This window comes from Papilio xuthus, unplaced genomic scaffold (genome assembly GCF_000836235.2).
Source record: "Papilio xuthus unplaced genomic scaffold, Pxut_1.1 DF825946.1, whole genome shotgun sequence".
NCBI lineage: Eukaryota > Metazoa > Arthropoda > Insecta > Lepidoptera > Papilionidae > Papilio > Papilio xuthus.
In genome coordinates, this window is record NW_013532703.1 from 12884279 (window position 1) to 12908269 (window position 23991).

The window sequence follows — 23991 nt, forward strand, 5'->3', positions numbered from 1 at the left end:
ATTAAAAAACATCGATCCCAGTTTAAAATGAAATATATTTAAATGAAATTAAACAAACCAAACTAAATTTCACAAGCTAATAGTATGAAGCATTCAATGCGGTCAAATTCATGATTAAAATGTTATGAAAAAAAAAATCGACAATTTCATATTGCGTGTAAACTAAACAGATAAGAATAACAGGTCTGAATAAACAGGGACAGTTCGTCCGTCAGTTGGCATATTCAAAGGTCCCTCTTCTTTCTGCATGACTTGTATTGAATGCCAGCTTCAGGGTAATTCCGTTGATTGTTGTCCAAATATTGGGTGATGTGACAGTCTTCTCAAGTGTCTTTTTTTTCACTATCGGTCAATGATTTTGTTGTATTCGGTTGTGTTTCTTTTGCGAGCCGTTGTTTACTGAATTTACCCATTCCTGGCTGATATATAACCAGGCTTGGCCGATCCTGAAAAGAAAGATAGAAAAATATTATCATTTCATACTGTTAGGAGGAAAATCAAACGTAACGGTGTATCGGCACAACACTAGCCTTATTAAAATATCGACGTTTATGTCCCCTCACTAATCAATCTGACACTTGACTTGGTAACGAAATCGCGCCATTCGCGCCAAAGGATTCTAACTATGTCTAAAAATACTTTGATAGCAATAATTTAAATTTTATGCCATACAATAACCATGATTATCACTTTTGTAATATTATCACCATTTATATATAAGTAAGACGTCGGTGGCTCAGTGGTCAAGCGCTTGACTTGCAATCTGCACGTTCTGGGTACAACAAATCCCGCCATGTACCAATGTGTTTTTCGATTTCCGATTTACATATGTACATTTATCCGACGTTCTTACGGTGAAGGAAAACATCGTGATGCAACCTGCACATATCTGAGAAGAAATTTAAAGATATGTGTGAAGTCAACCAACCCGCACTTGGCCAGCGTGGTTGACTATGGCCTAATTACCCTTAATTCATGGCAGGCTCCGAACCCCTCGGTGGGGACGTATAGTGAGCTGATGATGATGATATATAAGTAAATATTTTTGCCAACTATTACAAAATAAAAAATTCCATGTGTAAGTCATATTATTGATTATTATTAATAAATAAACAACTTTAGAGAGTGAAAATCTCACCTTATTCCTAATCCTCCGTTCAGCGCGACGTTCAGTATTTTCTCCTTTATCAACCTCTTCAGATTCTTCTCTGTCAGTAGATTTACCTCTGTAGTCAAGTGATTTCTGACGCTTCAATGTTGATTCTTCTTTCATTGGTACGTCGTTAGAGTCCAAACTATTTCTCCTTTGCTTAATAACACCAATGCTATCAGTACTATGATTAGATTCTTTCTTCTCATGTGAATCATCCAATTTAACTTTCCTATCCATTCCTTCGATAATTCTAGTCAAATCATCAGTTTTCACTTGAGGAAGTTGAGTAAAAGGTTTGATATCATCATAATTATGAGATTTACTTTTGTTTTCTGACAACATCATCTTGCTAATTACCGCCTGTTTATCTGTTTTAGCAAAATCAGTTTTATTAACCCTCTCTTTTCTTGTATCACTGTATTTCTTGCTCTTTTGATCGCGCGGTGATTCTTTGAATTTCTCTTTCTTATCTTTTTTCAAATTCTTGTCACAATCTTCGGGCAAATCTTCATCTTTCGGTGCAAATTCCTTTTTATCTCCATCCATTTTTTTCTTTTTATCCACAAGCGTTGCACCAATCAGTTTACGTTGCTCGCGATATGTTCTCGACTCGAATACTGTCCCATCTCTGGTCTCTTGTTTGATATCATCATCTTTAGATTCTGATATAGTTTTTTCTTTGTCCCATTCTCTGGATTTTATTTTCTTAATATCGTTATCTACTACTTCATCCTCCTGTAATTAAATTTTAATAATTTTAGTCATTATCAATATATTTTTTTTCCTAATTATTGTGAATTTTAGTGCTTGTTCGTACCTAAATCAAAAATTAAACCAATTCCAATTGGTTAAATTACCTCGAAATCTCGAGTAAGTCGCGAGCTCTGACGTCACTCTCATAAAATATCATATTTTGAAATTTTGAGTTCAGTATGACCAAGCACTAACAATTTTCATAAATCTACTTTATACAATCAAAGTGTAAGTAAATAAAACTATTAACCTACTACAACACATCTTATAGATTAAGCATAACGGTTATACACAATTCTATATAACAACAGCATATGAACAAGATTGTCACAAAAATTGCTTTTCCTTAGGTAATTTTATAGCACAGTTCTAATTTAACGAAATTGTCCCTTATGACTATTGCTGTTTGTCTTGTTAAGTTAAAATATTACTCATAATACTAATTTTACTTAGTAGCTACTGAAAACAATCTATACAGGATGTTAAAATTTACGTTACTGCTACATTTCGAATACTGTATAATTATTAAGGTACGAAAGTAGACCTTAAAATATGTGTCACCCCCACTATTTGGGATACCGCCTTGATTTTCTTTTTTATCACAATACTTTCCAGATGTTAAGGTAAAAGTGTTATGACTTTTCATTGTCAAAGCGGGAAAGTGACTATCCCAATCGGAATCTGTACTTAAAAACTCATCAGAGCCATGAGAAACTTTTACATCAGATATTGGAACAGATTTAACTTTTGTCTTGCGATACACTTTTTGTTCTCCGTACCAATAATTGTGCTGTTCAAACTTATGGTCGTAATAATCATAGTAATCATTGTAGATATCATCTTCCGAGTTGTCACCAGCTTGCTAAATAAATAGTATGCTAATTAAAATTGATAATAGCTAATTCGGATATGTCAAAGATTTGGTTGTTTATCAAATGCAGGCATATCTATAATTATACGAAGCCACTATGGATTTATTAATAAAGCTTAATCTTTAAGGTTGTTGCTATCAACAAAAAATACACCATTGTTTTTAAACTATCAGTGGAAAACAAAAATTTAGTCTCTAAAAGCCATCTAATATTATTCTATTATTTATATGTTGACAAAAGCACAATATTGAGGTTTAAAAAGAAAAAGATGGAAACACAATCATTACCTTAATTGTACCATCTTTTGTTTTCCTTTCAACCCTCATTTTTCTTTTATCATTTTCTCGTCTGCGTCTTTCATCGCGGCCACGTTTGTCCAGTTTCCGAGCAGCGAGATACTCTAGCAACGGTGTTGTTTGAGCTTTTTTATCATTGCCTGAAAACATGGAAAAGTAAAATCTACACTGTTTCAACTGATCGCAGCACAAACAGAATTTTTTTTTACTTAACAGTTAGAACTGTTAACTTACTTTAGAAAGTATTAAAAAGACAATATTTTAGGATATTTAATTATGATTATTTATCTTATGCCAATATTTACTTCTTTTCCTTCTTTATATATTAATTATAAGCAATGTAGTTATCATTGCTCACCTTTTTTACATATTAAGTAATACCTACTTTATATTTACTTACCATCATTAACTGGATATGAATATTCTAATTTAGGTTGATTTTCAGTTTCAGGTTCTTTACTTAGATTCTCTATAAAATCTTGAAAGATTGGGTCACTTTCAATAGTTCCACATTTTGGATCTTTTTTCTTCTTTTTCTTGGGTATTCTCTGGAATGGGGCATACTCTACTATTCCAACATATTCAAGCCCTGCAAATTAAGGAACATATTAGTTTCATTTAAAGGTCTATTTTTAAAATAAAGGAGTACTATATTTACAAACCTTTTTCATCCACAAAGATGTACCCATCAAACTTGTCTCTAAAGAGATAGATGTCATCAACATTAACAAAATTTATGTAAGCTCTGGAGTAAACATTACTACCGAGGGACGGATCGGGTTTTGCAAAATAGAAATAGTCATGGTCTGGTATTGGTGATACTTGATCCAAGAATGCCTCCTCCGTCATTGTAGGAGGTAATCGTCGAAATATTATCTGAAAAATAGACGTAAATATTAACCTAAATAGGACACAGATGTTATGAAGTTTATAAATCTAATGTCAAAATTACTTTGGTTAGAGGCCGTTGGGTTTTGGCTTTTTTAGTTTCTCTATTTTTGTTCACGAATGTTTTGCTGCCCGAATCAGATTGGGAGTCTTTAGCGTCTTGGTCTTCTGTCATTTTTCTGTTTTATTCTTTTATTAACTTAATCAAGTGATTCACATTATCAAAATGTTGTAATTGTACTTATTTGTTAGTGACGTTTGACGTGCGCGTTGACTTTATTTGACACTTGACATTGCACACAAAACAACACATATAAAACGCGGGTAAAGGTTATAAAAATCATTTCAATTTTTTAAAGATTTTAAAGGCAACGTATTATTTTATATCTGATTAATTGTAATAAGAATTGGTCGTTAAGTTATTAAAGTTGGTTTTTTGATGTTTTAGTTGTAAAACACTTTGTGTTTTTTCTGTTTACAATGGTCATTTTTTGTAAAACCATTATTAATTCAATTAATTATTTACCGGGAAAAGCGGGTTATTTCATTATTTCAATAGTTGTATTTTTAATAACGCGGGAAGTAATTTTTTTAATGATTTTTTAAATCTGATACTGAACTGATTTTGTACTGTCAACTGTCACGACTGAAATGTCAAAACAAGAACAAGTTATTTTTTGGTTATACTAATATAAACCTTTGGATATTATAATCTCAAACAGAAACAGAAATAAACTTAATTATGTTGATTAATTTAGGATTGCGGCAATGCGCTAAGTATTCAAATATTCTTAAAATTCCTCGTAGATTGTGTAGCGTAACTACAACTCCAAATGAAAATACAGACAATACCTCTGACCCTAAAACTGGAGGTTTTGCAAAGGCTTATGAAAAACAATCACAAATTATAAAACAAGAAGATTTTCAAGATTTTACATTTCCCGCATTACTCCGGAATTCAAAACTAGTCGATGTAAATATAAAATTATCTTTCGCATTCATCTATCCTATCTATTCTTCCTCTCATATTAATTCATATATTTTTTGGTTACAGTTAGGAGATCCTGTTGGAAAAATTGTTATTGGTAAAATATTTCACGTAGTAAATGATGATTTATACATAGATTTTGGATGGAAATTTCACTGTGTGTGTACAAGACCAACAACACGAGGAGAGGAATATGTCAGAGGTGCAAGAGTTAGAATACAGATCAGCGACCTCGAACTATCATCAAGGTTTTTGGGATCTAACACTGACCTAACTCTATTAGAAGCTGATTGTAAATTATTAGGACTAGTTTCTTCCCCAGTGCGGGTAACTGCTGCACAAAATTAATTTTTTTAATGTATTATTTCTAGTAGACTAATAATAAATTGTAAATTAGTAAAAAATTGTATATTTATTTATATTGTATTTTCTTAGTGTGTCATTGAGTAGGATGAATTTAATGAGTTTACTATGATGGTACCTTAACTAGAATAAAGGATTTAAAAAATGAGCAAGCGGTCATTGCCCATAGACATGCAATTACATATGTGTTGCCTACCTTTAATCGACATGCACAGGAGAGAATAGTTTTCCTTCCCATGCATCCCATGCAATCCACTTCCACTTCCCATTCTTTTCTTTATAATGAAAAACATAGGAAAGGTAATATGACTGAAACCTCCAGGATGCTTATTTTGCTTCTACTTTGTATTAAAGGGTTTTGTAATTATATAAATAAAACAAATATTTAACAATTTAATTGACATCTATTTGGAGGCAGGAATACAATGTCAAAGCTAAAACATCCATCCTATATTATGATACTTATTGTCTTCATCTGAGATGCATTTATGAGTCAAACATTCCTGTAACATTTTCTAGTACTAGTATCAACCATGTTCAAATCAAAAATATCATCAGCTGCTTAGTGTCAGCAGGCTTAATACCCAATAGGATTGTCCTATATTTTTATTCATGCTGTGTATGTAATATCAAACATTTGCAAGTTAAGAGACGACCATAGTATACTCATAAAAAGCTAAATTTAGGATGTGACAACAGGTTTATTACATACCCGATTATACTCAGAAAGTTAAGGGGTGTAACATCATATAATTGTAGGCTTACATAACTCTAATGGAATTTTAGATAACTATAAAATGAGTTATGTTTCTTTAAAGTTGTCAAATGTCAATATGTTTAATTTGAACACAGTTATATATAGTCAAAAAATAGAAGCAATTAATTTTAATAGTCAATAACACACTACAAAGTAGGAATGGCAAACATGTTAAAACATGATCCGTAACATCAGATCTTAGAAAGACAGACTTATTAAAACAAATACCTGTAGTAATAGAATTGAATATCAATTTTCAAATATATAGGTTTTTATATTAAATGCTTGTGATCTATCTACTTATATACTAGACATAGATGAACGAACAATAAATAAAATGTAAGTTATACGTCATTCGAAAGTTTATCACAGCCAAAATCAATTATAAAAGTTCATAAAATTAACCTCACAAAAATACAAATAATAGATACAAAAAATATTGTAGTATTTTTTGTTTTCCATTTTTAAATGAGACGAAATGATTTTTTTGCCAAAAACGACTAGATGAATGATTTTTTTGTTTACTTATGTTAATACGGCACGGCGTACCTTTTTGTATAATAAAAGAGAAGAGAAAGGAAGACCGAAAACATGTTATGGAACAAATTAAAGAAGAAAATCGAGAGAATGCGCAGTTGATACAAATGGAAATCACTACACTGACAAGAACAATCAATTCTTTTAAAATATTATGATGATTGATTTTAACTATATTTAATTTTGTAAACAGAGAAGCGGCATTTACGCCATCAATACATGGCTACATATTAAATACGTTTATAATAATCCTGAAGTCGTGGTTCCTGTTGACTCGATTGGCCCAAAGTTGGATTTTTACTATTGGACCTTTTGTTCGATCGATTGATTGATTAGGCCGATCGGCCCAACCGGAAACACTTATCTAAAGACACAGAATTTCACAAATAACTTTTTGTACAACATCTAGTGAAATGACTATATCATGTTTAAAATATTTTGGCTTTGTATGAGATTATTTACTGCACTTTGTCGCCGTTACGTGTTACTATTTCTTGTATGCTTGGATCTTTGACAGCGTCGTTTGCTTCCGGGTTCACCTCGAGGATAGCATCAACTGCTGATTCTGATTTTTCATCAGTACCGTTGGGATGTGTGCGTTCCCATTCCTTGAGGTATTGGACGACGGCTGTGTGTCCGAATGTCTCGGCCTCGTTTAGTGGGCGGCTACCCCACCGGTCACGAGGATCGTGAGGTACTGAGCATTGAGCGAGCAGGAAGTCAACGCAAGACAAATGACCTTCGGCTGCAGCTAGATGTAATGCCGTACGTCCGTCGTAGTCAGAAAGCGTCATGTCCATGCCCGAGAGATGATGCCTAAAGGTAGAAATACATTAGAACTGAAATTTCACTCAGAAACAGATAAATCAAGCAAAAAAACAATATTGTATTTGAGGAGTTCCAGATAAGCGTGTAACTATTAAATTGTGTCGTGTAAATAATATTTCGGAGAAGCCAGGTGAATGCAAAGAAATCTTTAAGCATGTTTGCTTTTTTTAATATGAATGATGTAAAATCATGTTTCACAGTAGCTATACAATATCGTATAGAGTTACTTGTGATGGACTGTTTATTCAGTCTTGAGTTTTAGGAGTCACTGGCACGGGAAGTAGAGACGAATCTGAAGTTTTGCTGACAAAAATTACGTAAAATATTCATCATCTGTTTTACATAATGAATCCAATGAGATGTTATATTTTAATTAGCTACCTTCTTAGTGCGCTGAGATCTCCACTGGCTGCGGAGAATAAGAGATTCACGATGCTGAGGCCAGTCGATTCAAATTTGTAACGACGCGGGTCCTTTTTGTGACTGGCATAACGAATGTTGTCGTATTTATGGAAGTTGAAGCGCATAATTAGATCCTGTACAAGAAATATACGGTTATGAAATCTTCGTAACATCGCCTTGTCCTGGCATAAATTTTATTGGCATGGCAATATTATTAATCATGTTACATGTCCACTTACCTCACAAAACTGGAGGCCCCTGCAACTGTTTCCGAGAGGATCTAGAGGCGGAGACCAAGTGCAGATCCCCATTACATTAGGGACAACAATAAGCATAGCCCCTGACACTCCAGACTTAGCCGGCAGTCCTACTTTGAAAGCGAATTGTCCGGAATAATCATACATGCCACAGCTGTGCATTAGGGATAAGACGTTGCGTACGGAATCCGGCCTAAGAACTTTCTCGTCGGTGATGGGACATATTCCACCGTTAGCCAATGTAGCCGCCATGATTGACATTATATCACAGTTCGCTTCCATTGAACAACACTGGAATAAAGAATACAAATAGTTTATGTTTTAAATGCAAGTTATAGATGTTATTTATTGAAATAACGCACTATTGTACCGTTAAATATTACGAAAAAAAAATACCTGAAAATAGAAGTCCATGCATTCACGAAGATTAGTTTTATCCGGATAGCATTTGTGTTCCCGCATGTAAAATCCCAAAGCGTAGTTTCTGTCCGCGGCTTCGCGTTCAGATAAAAATACAGCATTATTGAAGCCCAACACTTCATGGCCAGCGAGACGACTGAAGAATGACATAACATAGTCGAATTTTTCCGCCAATGTCATTTCCGGTTTGTCGAGCGTTTTCAATAAGGAGCATACTAAAATTGCTCCTGCATTTATCATAGGATTGTGGGGTTTCACTGTAAAAGAAAGAGAAAAACATTATAACAAACAACAGTAACGTAGTTGTCACGAGTTCGTATGTTGTTATTGACCAAACAAACTTAGTGTGCACGTTATTTTTAGTTTGATGGACGCGCAAGTGTTTTCTAGTTGATGTATCATTTGTTATGCGTTTCCTATATATACATACTGTTGTAATCCAAGACAAGTTCATTGAAGTTTCTGCCGCTGGGCTCAGTGCCAACGTATTTGTGGACTACGTCAGGGCCTAGTGTCTCGAGAGCCATGGCGTATGTGAGAGGCTTGCTGCATGACTGCAACGTGAATGGTACATTCACATCACCTGAAAAGAAATTGTACCACAAATTAATAGAACTCATAGAAGTTTACGATTTTTAATTGTTCAAACAAAGTATCGCAAACAAAAGTCTAGAAAAGTGTTATTATTACCAATTGAAAATCTCTGTCCATCTATTGTGCAGACACTCACTCCCCAGTTTTCAGGCGATGCCCTCGCTAGCTGTGGAATGTAGCTGGCGACCTTGCCATCTGTGTTACTTTTAGCAGCCCAATATATTTCTTCTACGTCTTTTATAAAGTCCTGAAAGTCTGGTATGACAAACTGACTGCGAAATGCTCTAGTGATTAAAACAATGTTAGGCGCAATCACTTCTTTGAAAGTCTTTCTATCCAATTTCAATGTTTCTGGGGAACCGCTCTCAAAATTTGATTCCTTATGCACCTTGTACAAATTGTGCATGACTTCCTTAACACGAGGATCATTCTTTCTTATCCCAGTTGTTCTCAAAGCCTGAAAATTAAAGAAAGGCATTACTAAAAATCGATGTAACATAGAAAGCCAGCTTAAAATTCTTAATAGTAATGTGATCGAGACTCGATTTGAAAAACCAAATAGCAATTATAAGCAATACAATGTAACAAAGACTTACAGCCAAAAACTTGCCAACAGGAAGAAGACCTGTTTCATCATTTTTGAACATATCAAACAACACGTCGTCGGCATTCTTGTGGGAACCCTCGCGTACCCTGCGAAATAACGATCGAAATTTTTTAACGAAATAATATACAGGATGGGTGTTTACTAAAGTACAGATCACAATATCATGCAATACTACAACTACAGCACGTTGTAGTCTGTAGAGACAAGCGATTAGCAACAATCTGTTAAACAACTAAAAATGAATCGTGATAATATTGTTGGATGAATTTCTTAAGTAAATATGCTAGGGCACATCCATCATCACGACGTTGTAATATAATTATCACTCGTGACGCGGTAAGCGGGTGTGTCGTTGACGTATTGCTTCGCAGATGTTCCAAATCACCTGACGCGTTTATTCTCGGCTAGCAATCACTAGATATACATCTTCAGACTAAGATAACTGCCTGGTTCTGTGATTATGGAGCAAATAAAAAGTGCAATGCAAAACCACACCAAATTATACATTTAACAAGTAAAAAGTAACTAAAACACTTCTAAATGAACACATAGAGATGCTGGTCGTACTGTACTCACAATATCGGATCGAGGTTGTGCACGAAAGAGTAGGCTCTGCAGCATGAAACGTGAATAAACATTTTTATTAGCCTGTTTATTTTAATCGTAAATTTTCTACATTTGATAAAATTAATATTGTCCCTTAAAGTCTTACTATGAATGTTTACGAAAGCATAAAAACGTTTTAATGTCAAGGGTCAATTAATGCTGCACCATAGCGCCATCAACTTCCAGAACCGTAACGGCCAAAGTTTAACACAGATCAATAGAAGTTGATGCGTATCATTGGAAACAATTTATTTCCAATATTGACTACTCGACCTATGACGTCATTAGAGCAACCTTACTCTTCCTTATACACTGTATTTATTTATGTTACAAATAATAAACTCACCTCATATCTATCGACTGTAAGGCGTAGAAATTCGGTGTTGAATTTCGCCATTTCTGAAACAAATTTCGAATAAAGATTAATGTACCGAAGTAACTGGAAGGAACACATAGACGACACAAACGAACGGAGTCCCATAGGCGTAGTTCAGGAAGCACGTAAATGGCATAACACGTAAGACACTCACAGGTCCCTGTATGACATATACCGGTCTCACTTGACTATAACGGCGTGTTTGGACGCATTCTGGTAGAGCGAGCGAGGGCCGGGCTGCGAGCAGGCGGCGGAGCTGGCGGCTGTTCATATCGGCGTTCGACGGCAGAAGACAAGGCCGTGGGGCGCGCTACCTCGCTGAACCAACGCGCACGCGCGGACTGACTTCCCTGCCCCTCACTCGCCACTTTATCTAACACACTAATGTTTGCCTTGCCTACGTATCGTCGACTGTTTTCCAAAATGTGATGTATATTCGTATCGTGATAACGGTTCACTTTTGTTATGTTCGCTTAACTTCATAATTTTATCAATTGTGAAAAGATTTTTTTACCTTATCATTCTGATACTCAGATTTTAATTTTGATTTAGTAATTTCACGAAGAAAAGTTGACGCATGAACAAAGATTTAATTCTTTAATAGTAAACTCCCAAGACCTGCTGCCAGCTTGAAGTCTTTTATGGTGGAGACTACCTAAGTTGCTTCAACACAGAGTGTTATAATTTCATAAGAAATAGGAACAGCAAAGCTTCATGTTAACTTTCATTCCGTTGATTGATTGTATCAAGAGTTAGCGATATAAATAGTTTTTAAGCGACTTCATTAAAAATCATCGTCATATTTTTATTAATAGTATACCTACTATTTCAATAGAAATTGAGTCAATTGCTTGAAAGATACCAATCTATATTAATGTGAATGTTTACTTTTAATGTATTCTATAAAATACGAAGACGATGAAGTTTTATTGAATCCATGAAACGGTTTGAAGAAATTATACTCTGAATGAATAAAATGTAGTATTATTTATAAATGTTTGTAATTATTTCATAAGTTTCTGATTAAAATTATCAAAAACTAGCTATCGCCCGCGACTCCGTCCGCGTGGATATATAAAAAACTTAGTGTAGTCTATCTGTTCTTTCAGACTATGTTCTATTTCGCCAAATTTAATCGAGATCCGTTCAGCCGTTCTATAGATATCTTCAAACACCCATCCATCTAAATATTCGCATTTATAATATTAGTAAGTTAAATAAAAAGCAGCTCTTCAAGGCGGAAATTCGAAAAAAAATGAATAAATAGTATCCTATGTCTGTCTCCTGGCTCTAAACTACTAACTACTAGATACACGAATGAAGAAGAAGAAATTCTCGGAAAAATTTAAATAGCAAAACAAAAATTTTACTAAGTATCATTTTCTATGCAAACTTTAGAACAATGAATTATTATTTATAAAAAACATGGTTTTAAAAAAGTATATTTTAGCAACAATGTAACGATAGTAAGGTACAAAGAAACATGTATCAACAAACAATATCAAACATGCTCATATGACTCAGTAAGCTCGTGTTACGTAGACCAAAGACAAACTTGGCATCAACAAATTTGCATGGTAGGTGTGGTTTTACGTCACACACGAATATGCTCAATTTAAATTTAACTTTTTTTACACGAGATGTTCATTCATTTATACATATAAATAAAATTGGGGTGTCTGTTTGTAATATTGCAATAACCGTTTGTATTACATTTATATAAATATACAATACATACACTAAAATAACATTTTTTACAATTTTTGTCTCTCTGCCTGGCTGTTTAGCTGTTTGTTGCGGCTAATCTCTGAAATGGCTGGACAGATTTTGACGGGACCTTTTTTTAGCAGATATAATAAGGAATAACTTAGGGTACATTTATTCGGGGTGTGGAAAAAAATTGTGTGTCAAATTTATATAAATTCAACGTTTACATTTAAAGAAATCTTGAACGGTATCAAATATCCGATTATTTCTCAGGATCGATTTATAATTGAGCGTTTTTAATTTAATGTTATGTTGTTGCCGAATTTTAAACTAGATTTATGGACATATTTATTATACATTAGTCTAAAATTTAAGATAGGTATTTCCTTCCTCATCATTTTCCTTCCCTTTTAACTACGAACGGGTTTGACAAATTGTTTCATACTTCTTTAGCGTTTTGACGGTTTGATTATTCATACGGTAATTTATATCCATTAAAATTCATATATCTATAGTTCCCATCTATCTAGTTGCTATTGGTCAAACTTTTGGCTAAACATCAGTCAAGCTTTGTTATCAAAGTAATTTGCTAATGACATTCTATTCGCTACAAAATGATAGGTGCACTTTCTTTTAAAACGAACATCAGAATAGCAGCTTTCTGTAAACTCGCAGTGGATTCAAAACTGATAAATTGAGCAATACATTTTTGATGTCGATAAAAAAAAATGCTTTGAAATTGCCCAATACTACGTCATAAATAAGTAATTATGCAAAAGTTGAAGACCTAATAGACATGGGTAAAGGAACTTTTTATTACACTTAGAAAGCTCTCTGCCTCTTCACAAATAAATAGAGGATTTTATTATTCATCTTTTATCATTTATTTAACAATTATTTAAAAGCAGGTACAACTGTACTATTTCGATAAATAATTTCATTCAGAAAAATTCTCCTGGCGTCACTCCATCCGATGTAACATTTTGAATTATAACTAATTAAAAAACTTATACTATTTTAAATTACCTCAAAATCATTGTCACATTCCATTATGAAGCTTTCGTAGCTGTCCTTGGTCAAATATCTCATAACAATGAAGGGCAGACGTAGCGTGGAGAGATATGTTGGAACTTGGGAAACTTTTTGCAACAGGCGCGCGAATCGTACGCCGCTTCCGCGCACGCTCAACTGAGCCATTCTTTTCAGTCTATCGTTTATAAATAAACGACTTCTGGGACTGCCAACATCTATGTCGTTGTATGTGTACTTATATTTGGTATGTCCACAGTCTATTTCTTTATTAATTTAGGTCAACGCAGAATAAAAAAAACTAAATGAACGCTTACATGTCACGAGACTTCATTTTTGCGTATCTGATGGATAATTTTATCTGATTTGTTTATTTGCTTGTTTGAATTAAATTATTTAGCTGTAAATATTCTTAGAGTTAAATAGATGTTTATTACAGCTTTTAAATATGGAATGACGTTCAGTTTTACTTGGGATTTTTACAGGCAACATGATTAAAAAATAGGTTTCCATTGCCGAAGCATCCTTATAAAACATAATTGTCTACCCTAGTTATTCTTTGATTTAATAATATGTTTTATACATGTGTTTTTGCACTGGAAACGCAATTTAAAGTAGCAAGAACATGATGCTAAATTCAAATTATTAAACTACAAAGCTGGCTCTACAATTACGATCATTCAATTTTGTTGTGTCTGGGTGAGATTGCTTTAATGATACTATACTGATAATGTTATCATAGTCTGCGAACATATCGCACGGTGTACATTGAAGTCCTCGAAAATATATAGCGTCATAACATATAATGCTATTATACTTTTATATTATTAAAATTGTCCCCCCGACTCCGTCCGATCGGAATTAAAAAAAAGTTCAATAATTGAGATAAAAAAACTATCCTATCTCACAAGTAAGATCAAATTATAGTCGTTTACAAAATTTGATAACAAATGGTTCAGTAGTTAATACATATTTTCAAACAATTGTAATTATTACAAAAATATTAAACTAAGCTCTATTATCAAACATTTGTTTGTATATGTCTCCATGAAATATGTATTCTGTAAAAGACTATGTAAATATTTGTAAATAATGTAATCATTTGTAGATAAACATGACATCACGTAACTCGTAAATTACTTGAGTATATTTTGCTTATAATTGTAAATAATTTTCCATTTTTATTTCACCCACGTGGAGCAATACGATGTTCGGATACTAATTGATTTATGATAAAAAGTTCGCTTTTATCAACTTCCAATAGTCGCATAATAAAATCACTGTTAGGCAGACCTGATTTATGCGAATGCGATGAAACGAAACATAAGGAAGACCTTTATCAATGCATTTAATTATTCATCTATTTGTTGTACGAAAGCCAATTGCACTCGAAAATTATAAAGACTTACCCATAATGTTTTACTGAATAATTTAAGCAAGTTAAAGTATTTGAAAAGATAAATCGAGTTATTCATTTATTCTTTTAACAAATTTCACATACACAGGTTTGGAGTTCCTTAATATTAAATCGGATTGAAACTGTAGATCCAAACAGCCGGTGACTGGTAGCAACTTGAAATTACGCAAGATGGTGGACACTGCAGTTTTCATTTGCATCATTGCAAACTTTTGTCCTGCAAATAAAATCACGAATAAGTGACAGTAATATATGAAATCCAACAAAAATTAACATTATGTTTGTTCCCTACGTGATTCTAAACCACATAGCATATCTTGAAACTTAATTACAATGTTCTGAGCTCTGCAACTTTTTGTTTGCTATACTTTGACATTAGATATCTTAATATTTTGAATAATTTAGTTTTTAATTATAAATAATTGAATCATACCTATACAATTTCTGGGTCCAGCACTGAACGGTATGTACGCGTAGTTGTGACGTTTAGCAACGTTTTCTGGCAGAAATCTGTCCGGATCAAATTTTGTAGGGTTCGGATACAAGCTCTCCAGTCGATGCAAATCGTAAATGTGAATGTGACATAATGTCCCAGCTGGTACTGTGTAATTACCTGAAATATAAATAACAAATGTCATTGATTCTGTAATAGGTACAAACAAAATGGTTTAAAGACAAGAAAACCCTTAATGTAGAGATTTTGCGAAAAGATCTCTTTAGCTATTTCATAAAATCAAGACTCTGCTACCACCGACTGTGTGGGTAGGTAATTATTGGACCCAGACGAAAATGTCGAATTTTGCACCTTATGAAATTAGTTTGTAATAGATTTGATAGAAAGTTTAGCCATTGAAATGGACTGTTGATAGCAAATTGAGGTCGCTATATAAATACTAAAGCTTTTCCAAATTACAAGATGACGCTCAAAATTACTATTCGCGTTTGAAAAGATTTGTTCGCAATTGTAGTTTAAAGTAGTAAATATAAGCTTACTGAGTTGGACATCATCATTTAGTTTACGGCTGATAAAAGGCACTGGCGGGTACAGTCTGATGGCTTCTTTGATGCACCGTTCCAGGTATCGCATCGCATTGAGATCTTCCATTGTGACTGCTCGCTTTGTTTCACCATATATATCGTTTAATTCTGCTATTATTTTATCCTAAAACAATACAATATGCACGAAAAAGATAATATATTGAATAGGGAAAGTAGAGACAAAGGCGATGTTATGCACAAAAATAGAAGGGAAGAGGCAAAGGGGAAGGCCGAGAAGAACATTCATGGAACATATTAAAGAGAAAGTAGGCGTCACTTGAATCGTATAAGGAAATCGAAGAGAATGGCACTTTTAACACGACAATGGAAATTACTGAACGGTCAAGGACAATGAATTTATTAAATATGATGATAATGATGAAACATAAAACATGATACCTGTATGTCTAGATGGTTGGCGATTAACATTAAAGCATAAGTTAAGGCTGCTGCAGTCGTATCATGACCCTGGTGGAAAAATTAAAATTATTAACAATATGTAAAATTATAAAGTAATGTAAAGTTTACAATTTTTACCAATGATTGTTACCTCAAACATAAACGTATCCACTTCCTCTTCGATGCCTGCATTATCAATTAAACCATCTTTTTCAGCTAATATTAGCAAATCTAACATGGCTGTTCTTTTTTTTCTATAAATATTTACATCATCAGTACTATCACTAATAGCATTTGATAAATCTATTCCGTTATCCATTACGTATTTTTTTCTCTCTTTTATAACATTGCGCGTGAAATTGTGAACAATGGAGAGATATTTGTTTTGTAATTTTGCTAAAGAAGACAGATTGAATAAGAAATCTGCATACAGATAAATTCTGACAAATCTTTGGACTAACAAAAGTCCTAATTCGTGAATTGCAGTCTTGTAAGACTTGCCCGTTGTGTCGTCGCTTAGTTTTGTGCCCATCGCGGATTCTGAAAGAATATATTGCAATTAAATTTATCTATATATATAAAAGAAAGTCGTGTTAGTTACACTATTTATAACTCAAGAACGGCTTTACCGAGATGGCTAAAAATTTGTAAGGAGGTAGCTTCGAGCCAGGAGACGGACATAGGATACTATTTATTCATTTTTTTTCGAAATTATGCCTTGAAGAGCTGCTTTTTATTTAACTCACTAATTTAGATGGATTGATGGGTGTTTGAAGATATCTTTAGACCGCCGAACGGATCTCGATTAAATTTGGCATTCGTATAGAACATATTCTGAAAGAACACATAGGCTGCACTATTTAAGTTTTTTTTATATCCACGCGGACGAAGTCGCGAGCGACAACTAGTATTTATCTAAATACTGATGTCAACTAATGGCACTATTAAATATTTAATTATTGCATATTAAGCTATTATGTGTGTAATAACAATCTCATTGTTCTACTTAAGAAAAAAAAAGAAAAAAATGTCATCTTAAATGAATGTTATAATCTAACTAACTTCCTTTCGATTTATCCATTTACTGATGAAACTAGGTCTATGTTGTAATCTTATGAATTTTAACAAAAATAACCTTTTTTAATTAATTAAAAAAAATAATTACCAAATTGTTTTAAACTCTATTCATTTATTTTTAATCTATCTATCCTGTCTATCTATCTATCCTATCTATGCATTCTTAAATCTATTTATTTATTAATTAATTTCAAAAATGATTTAAAATCTATTTTAATAAGATTTAATTGGAAACAATGGGAAACAGCCTTAATATAAATTATATTATTTGCACAAAAGTATCGTATCTTAGTATTGTTTAATTAATAATTATATTTTACGCAAACATATGCGAGAATATATTTGATAAAAGCTAATAAAATAAAATAAATTATATTTACATTCTTACAATAATGAAATGACTAATTAATTAAACTACCAAAATAATACTATAAACTATATACTAAAACTAAACCAAACTAAATAATGTAAAAAATCGACCCCAAATCGCTGCGGTCGCACGGTAGGGTTCCCAAGTGGCTGGCTGGCTATTTACGCAATAAATATTTTCTTGCTTTAAATGAATTAAGGAAATACTAAACAGGCATTACTGCAAATACATTTAATATAATGAATTAATAACATTATTTATAACATCTCGGTGGGAAAATTGATAGTTATAATTATAACAGTATATAAATAATTTCCATACAATTTATATAAAAATAAATTTTATAATTATAGAGTAACATCCGATATAGATAACTTTTTTTAGTTAATATTAGATTTTAAAGGAATCTGCGTGTTTGAAATTAAATTGCTTAAATCAAAACAAAAATTCGCATTCAAAAAATGCTTTTTTTTTGTATTTTTAACAAAAAAAAATGTCAACAAATAAAATAAAAGAAAGATTATATCTATAGAAGAGTGTTAAAAGGTAAATATTTCTATGCTTTTTTTATTCTGTCCAGAGAGTGAGAGTCCGTGAGATTTTTTAAAATATGATATTTAAATAAGCAGTTAGCTTTCTCCACTTTTATTTGAATTGCTATCGACAGGAAGCATCTTTCTATCAGATTACAAATGAATGGAAGTTCTCGTTCCGTGGAAGAAATCAGATTATTTTATTACTTGAATTTCAAAAGTGCAAAGACAAAAATCATTTTTAATTTAAGTCAAATTATTATCTTAATGTTCCAAACACATTGAATACTTTGTTTTGTTTTTCGCGCATTACTAACATTGCATAAATGCCAGCTGATTGTGACTGCCAGTACGCCCGACCACAACAAAGAAGGTTTTAAGAAAAGTGTGATTCGAATTTTGCCCTCGATTGTTAGGAAATCAATTATGCTTCTTTGTTTAATTAATTGGTTGCTTATTTGTTTGTAATTTGCATTTTCATTTATAACAGTAAACAAAATAAATTCTAATACATACCGCAAATGCTTTGAAGTGTACATTCAGATACTATTGGTACTAAATCGACTTCAATGTTCACAACTTTATTGACAGTGTCGACAAGCCGGTCAGCGCTGTCATTTAGGCTCACGAGGTATCGCCGTAAAATGTTGAAATGGAAAGCCGGCGTCAGAATCTTCCTACGATCCAACCATTTCGATCCTGAAACACACACGAGAATATTGTATCTCAAAGTAATCAAATTACCTTAATAATATTTTTAGAGACGTAATTACCCTCCTCACAAAAAATATGTTTTATATGGAGTCTTGCGAGTGGAAGCAATTGTTAATTTAATTTAATAAATTAAATTACAGGACTTGTGCAGTAAATATAGTTTCAAATTGTTTATAGAATTAGCTCTCTCTTTAAATATCGAATTTGTCGCGTTAATCTTTTATGCAAAAAGGAATAGCGCCACATTTACCATGATATGTGTTCATCTATATACTTCTTTTTGCACTTTTATAACCTTTATTAAAAATATAATAAAATGTAAAACGTACCACCACTCAATAACAGTCCATCGTTCAGCCAGGGTTTTAAAAATTTGTAAATAACGCTCTTCTCGTGATATTTCATGCTAGTTAAAATAATCTGTGAATAGGAAAAAAATATTATGAAGAATATCTATTAAAATTATAAATACAAAGACAATAAACCAAAGGTTTAACCAAAAGCATATGAAACATATCGTCATCCCTCTCATTAACTTTGACAAAACAGAGATGACAATATGTTTTTAAACGAGGAATTTTGTGTTGGAAACCTACGACTAGTCACTTACTTCAATGTCATCTGGATTGTATATGAAAACAGCGCCAATTGGGAAGCACCAGAATCTGTATATGCCATTATGTTTCTTTGCCAATTCTCTTCCGAAACGAAAAAGATCCACTGCAATAATACATCTCGAATATAAATGCGAATGTTTAGATGAATAAATGTATGGATGGATAATTGTTAGAAAGTTTTTCAACAGCAGCAGCAACAGCAACAGTTCAACGAATCTTCATAAAATTTGACACGGATGTAGCACATAGTCGGGAAGAATACGTAGGAAACTTATCAGATTTTTTTTTAATTCCGCGCATACGTCCCGGGAGTCATCTATAATAATACAAGCCTTTACTCAGAAAACCAATTGTTTTTAAATATTATTGATGCGCAAAACGTACTACTTAAAAAAGGCTAAAGCGATCTAGTTCTAGATGTTTAAAACAGGAATAGATTACAGTTTGGAACGCTACGTTTTTTCTTAATTCCACATAGACGAAGTAATAGACGGCTGCAAGTATTGCTAGAGCGTACTATCTAAACCGGTCATGCGTCAATAACGAAGAGTTAAGAAGAATCCTTTCGATTTCAAATTAACTATTGAAGCACTATAATTGTTGTCTTCTCTGTCTTTTTCATACAGTATGCGAGTGGTGATAATATTTATCAATAAAATTGTGGTTTCACTTGCTTTGGCCTTAAAAGTTGCACTAACGTTCAATTACTCTACAGCATTAAATTATTTCTACCATACAAAGATGCATTGTTTTGTACATCAGTTTAGAACGAACATGTGCAAAGATCTTAAATTACATTTTTTTTTAATTGTCATAATTTTTAAATAAATAATTGTTTAATTCCAATTAAAGGAAGTTATTATGATAATGAAAGCATGACAGATTTAATAACCAGGAAAAATATTTAACAACAATGTCTCCGGGTATAAACAAACAGAAGAATTGTAAGCGAAAGGCACTTCAATTTTACTCAAAAGGGCACTTGTTCAATTTCATTTTTTTATCACAACCGATTATGTTTTATTGATTTGATTATCATCGTGTACTAAATATCAAGTTCATCGTTTTTCTAAAGGGATAACTATATGATAAGGATAAGGGATAGTAAGGGATATGGTTAATGTGAACTGAGTCATGTTTAGTACCTTTTATAACTCTTGACTAATCAACATCACGAATGGGTCGGCTCGCTCTACACACACAAAGATAGTCCTCAAGTGGAAGTAATTCCGCGTTTCGTTTGATAAGTGTGCATTCCGAAGGTCTAATTTACGTCGATTTTCCCTTCCCATCCATTTTTATAAGGAAAGAATGCTGCGGAAAGCTACGAAATTCTCGTTATTCTCCATCGAGGTGTATTCATCTGAACTGCGACCGCATCTTACAGGAATATCGTTATTGTTTACCTTTGGTTGCTTAGCCTTACACTTGGCAAACATTGAACACTGGCGAAATACAATAAAGGGCCATAAACAAGAAAAAAGAAAACACCTAAAAAGTTTCTTAATATTTTTTGTGTGTAAAGGCAATACTCTACACGCCCGTAACGATTTTTTTTGCTAGCGTTAAATACACTTGTCCATTTACCATTAATAAAGTTATTTGTAGTCAGTGTTATGCGTCCGCGGAGTGCTTAGTACAAAGATCGTTCATTTGTCGTTCAAACTGCAACACTTGTAATATACAATATGTTTTATTGCACGCGGCCCTGCATTAAATGTGGAGAAATTACTATGCACAATAAACAATTTCCTTTGTTTAAATCCTTATTTTATGCAAACTTTCATTGATTTATTAACTTACTAGCTGTCGCAAGCGACTCCGTCCGCGCGGAATTTACAAAACCTAATTAGTAGCCTATGTGTTCTTCTAGATTATGTTCTACATCCCTGTCAAATTTAATTGAGATCCGTTAAGTCGTTCTGGAGATACCTTCAAACATCTAAACAATCGCGTTTATAATATTAGTAAGATAGTATAAAGAGAAACTTTAAAACACAGATAGAGAAATAATTTAAAGAGACGCTTTATTAAAATATAGATTATTAATTAATGGTACGCATAAATAGGTCTTAAGACACAATAACAGAGAGCAGACAGCTATCAATTAATTTGTCCTTAACCCCCATATCTACATATATTGAACTGCTACTATAAATGTGGACAACAAACTTGTTATGATTGCCACTTCCATTTTCAAAAATAAATTTCTTCATATTAATTTTTTTCTTTGTTTTCAAACATATTTGATTGCCGGCCATTGTAATGTGGGTCCAAGAAGTATCGTTAAAATGATTTTACACGATCTTTATAAAACTATAATTTGTTATTAACTTAAAAAACTTACTGTAAAAAATGTCTACATTTAAAATCATATATGTATTTTACATTATTTTTTTCTGGTAATTAAGAAACCGTGTATATTATAGTAAAAAGTATACTATGAAGACCCTCGGTAGGGAAAAACGGCTAAGATCACAATGTACTCAATTCTTTCAACCAGAATGAAAGTTAACGAGTCCCTACCATAACTTTAAGCAAAAAGCAATACTACGGATGGTTACTGGCAACATCTAACTTATTCTTCATTAAGATGTTTTTTTGTTCCGAGGTGTTCAACGACGCCCATGGACATCAGGAATACCAGAGGAACCACAGATGCGTTGCCGGCTTTTTAGATGTAGGCTATTTTTATGTGCGGTTCTATACCGCCCACTCCTGTTCTCCTGGTTTAGTGCCAGTCTTTATATTTTTTTATCTTAGTAAACCTACATTTTTTTCACTCTTTTATATTAAATCCTTATATTTTCTGATTAAAATAGATACTGATGATAATTGGTATTATCTATCTGATTGATTTGTTAGTGACTAAATATAAGCTTTTTAATATAAGATTATGTTTGTTATAATAAATATTTCATAATAAAATATTTTCTAAATTTGAATTATTTCATAAAGGTTTTTGTTGGTGTATCTAGCTAGCACTAAGAAATGATTTTACGATTTAACAATTCACGCTTCATAAATTTTAAATTTGTTTTTTAATCCTTTTTTTAATAATTTAATAAGAAATTAATATCAATAACTTTCAAATTATTAATTTTTACCTGTTACCAGAATTTGTTCGAGTAGAAATAAATAACAAAGTTAATAAATAGCCTTCCAGACTATGTTTTATATCTATGCTGAAAAGTCGAGTTCATAATATTCTAATTTACTGCAATGTTCTTGTTTATAATAAATTTCTCTTATCACAAAGAAAATAATTAAAAAAGCGTAATGTAGTCTAGGGGTTAAGGCGTGATCCCATGACCAATGGAAATGGGGATTATTTTATACGTCTATACAAATTGATATATAGTAATACATTTGAATCATGATATTATAATACAAGATAGTGAAAATTATAGAATTTAAAAATTACATATCCACGCTCGGTTCCACGTTTCAACTTTGCATCGTTAAATAATTTTGACTTTAAAAAAAGATATAATTTGATATTACATGTTTAATTTTTTTTTTAAAAGTAAAATTGTCTATTATTTAATTTCTAGACGAGGATTATTATTTTGTCCATAGAATTAACAATTTATTACGATTAAAAAAAAAAAAAAAAAACAATCACACGAACTAAGAATCTCCTCCTTTTTGGAGTCGGTTAATAAAAGCATAGATTGAATATGCATATACAATAATATTGAATAAGGCTTAGAAACGCAATAAATATACGCATTTTCCCAGATGCATACATATATTCCAAAAAGTAAGATAATTAAAAAAAAACATTACCTGGTGATTTAACTCCTTCCAAAGCATTACCAACGATGAAATGATCTTTTAATCCTGGTATTTTTCTTATCAAAGCTGCTCTTTTATTATAATTAAATAGAATATGAACGATGAATAAAATCGCCGCGAAATATAAAAGGAAAAATAACATTTTGTATGAAACAATGCTACCGTCGTGGTGGAACAAACATAACTGGCGTATTGTTAATCAGACCCACTTGATAAAGTATTTATCGTTTACATGCACTTGCCCTCTACTACACAATTTTTTATCGCTTATTATTGACATCAATATGTACACATACAAACAAAAAATAAATAAAAAACAAGTACGTTTAATTCATAGTTATCTATTACACAATAATAATTTGGATATCTGTTTGCAAATTATTACATACTCGTATATAGACCATTCATAGGATTACCAAAGGAATTAATAGTCATTGTATGACAAGATATTAAACGGTTAATATATATAAAAGTCGATGTACAGTTGACCTACCAACATTCAAATAGAGTCAGAAAGGATAAGTAAATTAGTTGAATTGTTTTCGTAAGGTTGGTACTAGGGTTAGCCATTATTTAAAGGGGGAATGCGTTACGC

The 23991-nt window shown here is 32.3% G+C and overlaps 4 protein-coding genes across 10 annotated transcripts; 1 reads left to right on the top strand and 3 right to left on the bottom strand.

Moving 5' to 3' along the window:
• Nucleotides 1–15: 15 nt before the first annotated feature.
• On the bottom strand, nucleotides 16–4249 carry Upf3 (UPF3 regulator of nonsense mediated mRNA decay). 2 transcript variants are annotated; one of them, XM_013321803.1, is made up of 7 exons: nucleotides 4027–4249; nucleotides 3737–3950; nucleotides 3475–3663; nucleotides 3066–3214; nucleotides 2451–2768; nucleotides 1139–1888; nucleotides 16–446 (listed from the first exon to the last, which is right to left on the bottom strand). In XM_013321803.1, exons 1-7 carry the CDS (start codon nucleotides 4135–4137, stop codon nucleotides 324–326), a joined length of 1854 nt encoding a protein of 617 aa, XP_013177257.1. In that variant the 5' UTR covers nucleotides 4138–4249; the 3' UTR covers nucleotides 16–323. The 2 variants fall into 2 exon arrangements, with proteins under 2 accessions (XP_013177257.1, XP_013177258.1); XM_013321804.1 differs by lacking the exon at nucleotides 2451–2768.
• Nucleotides 4250–4615: 366 nt separating this feature from the next.
• On the top strand, nucleotides 4616–5347 carry mRpS28 (mitochondrial ribosomal protein S28). The gene is made up of 2 exons (XM_013320513.1): nucleotides 4616–4935; nucleotides 5017–5347. The coding sequence occupies exons 1-2, from the start codon at nucleotides 4705–4707 to the stop codon at nucleotides 5296–5298; spliced, it is 513 nt and encodes a 170-aa protein (XP_013175967.1). The 5' UTR covers nucleotides 4616–4704; the 3' UTR covers nucleotides 5299–5347.
• Nucleotides 5348–6529: 1182 nt separating this feature from the next.
• GLS (glutaminase) lies at nucleotides 6530–13729 on the bottom strand. Of its 6 annotated transcripts, none has more exons than XM_013321678.1 (10): nucleotides 13431–13729; nucleotides 10668–10720; nucleotides 10292–10327; nucleotides 9705–9801; nucleotides 9205–9565; nucleotides 8945–9097; nucleotides 8491–8771; nucleotides 8077–8385; nucleotides 7817–7971; nucleotides 6530–7423 (listed from the first exon to the last, which is right to left on the bottom strand). In XM_013321678.1, exons 1-10 carry the CDS (start codon nucleotides 13599–13601, stop codon nucleotides 7066–7068), a joined length of 1974 nt encoding a protein of 657 aa, XP_013177132.1. In that variant the 5' UTR covers nucleotides 13602–13729; the 3' UTR covers nucleotides 6530–7065. The 6 variants fall into 6 exon arrangements, with proteins under 6 accessions (XP_013177132.1, XP_013177134.1, XP_013177135.1 ...); XM_013321680.1 differs by lacking the exon at nucleotides 13431–13729 and adding an exon at nucleotides 10852–11136; XM_013321681.1 differs by lacking the exon at nucleotides 13431–13729 and adding an exon at nucleotides 10882–11132.
• A 1164-nt stretch (nucleotides 13730–14893) lies between these two features.
• On the bottom strand, nucleotides 14894–23587 carry LOC106124792 (cytochrome P450 4C1). The gene is made up of 9 exons (XM_013321760.1): nucleotides 23388–23587; nucleotides 19592–19701; nucleotides 19311–19401; nucleotides 18784–18966; nucleotides 16439–16827; nucleotides 16288–16356; nucleotides 15844–16012; nucleotides 15284–15463; nucleotides 14894–15067 (listed from the first exon to the last, which is right to left on the bottom strand). Exons 1-9 carry the CDS (start codon nucleotides 23536–23538, stop codon nucleotides 14901–14903), a joined length of 1509 nt encoding a protein of 502 aa, XP_013177214.1. The 5' UTR covers nucleotides 23539–23587; the 3' UTR covers nucleotides 14894–14900.
• Nucleotides 23588–23991: the final 404 nt, after the last annotated feature.

What these genes read in the sequence shown, in the direction of transcription:
- mRpS28 (XM_013320513.1), top strand. Translation starts at nt 4,705, where the DNA reads ATGTTGATTAATTTAGGATTGCGGCAATGCGCTAAGTATTCAAATATT. An exon ending in GGAATTCAAAACTAGTCGAT is followed by an intron (nt 4,936 to 5,016) that starts GTAAATATAAAA and finishes TTTTGGTTACAG; the next exon opens with TTAGGAGATCCTGTTGGAAA.
- LOC106124792 (XM_013321760.1), bottom strand. Translation starts at nt 23,538, where the DNA reads ATGTTATTTTTCCTTTTATATTTCGCGGCGATTTTATTCATCGTTCAT. An exon ending in TGGATACGTTTATGTTTGAG is followed by an intron (nt 16,357 to 16,438) that starts GTAACAATCATT and finishes TTTTTCCACCAG; the next exon opens with GGTCATGATACGACTGCAGC. An exon ending in AAATGATGATGTCCAACTCA is followed by an intron (nt 15,464 to 15,843) that starts GTAAGCTTATAT and finishes TTTATATTTCAG; the next exon opens with GTAATTACACAGTACCAGCT.
- Upf3 (XM_013321803.1), bottom strand. Translation starts at nt 4,137, where the DNA reads ATGACAGAAGACCAAGACGCTAAAGACTCCCAATCTGATTCGGGCAGC. An exon ending in CCCAACGGCCTCTAACCAAA is followed by an intron (nt 3,951 to 4,026) that starts GTAATTTTGACA and finishes TCTATTTTTCAG; the next exon opens with ATAATATTTCGACGATTACC. An exon ending in CAAAAGATGGTACAATTAAG is followed by an intron (nt 2,769 to 3,065) that starts GTAATGATTGTG and finishes CTATTTATTTAG; the next exon opens with CAAGCTGGTGACAACTCGGA.
- GLS (XM_013321678.1), bottom strand. Translation starts at nt 13,601, where the DNA reads ATGGCTCAGTTGAGCGTGCGCGGAAGCGGCGTACGATTCGCGCGCCTG. An exon ending in TTACAGTCGATAGATATGAG is followed by an intron (nt 10,328 to 10,667) that starts GTGAGTTTATTA and finishes TTCATGCTGCAG; the next exon opens with AGCCTACTCTTTCGTGCACA. An exon ending in GATCTCAGCGCACTAAGAAG is followed by an intron (nt 7,424 to 7,816) that starts GTAGCTAATTAA and finishes TTCTACCTTTAG; the next exon opens with GCATCATCTCTCGGGCATGG.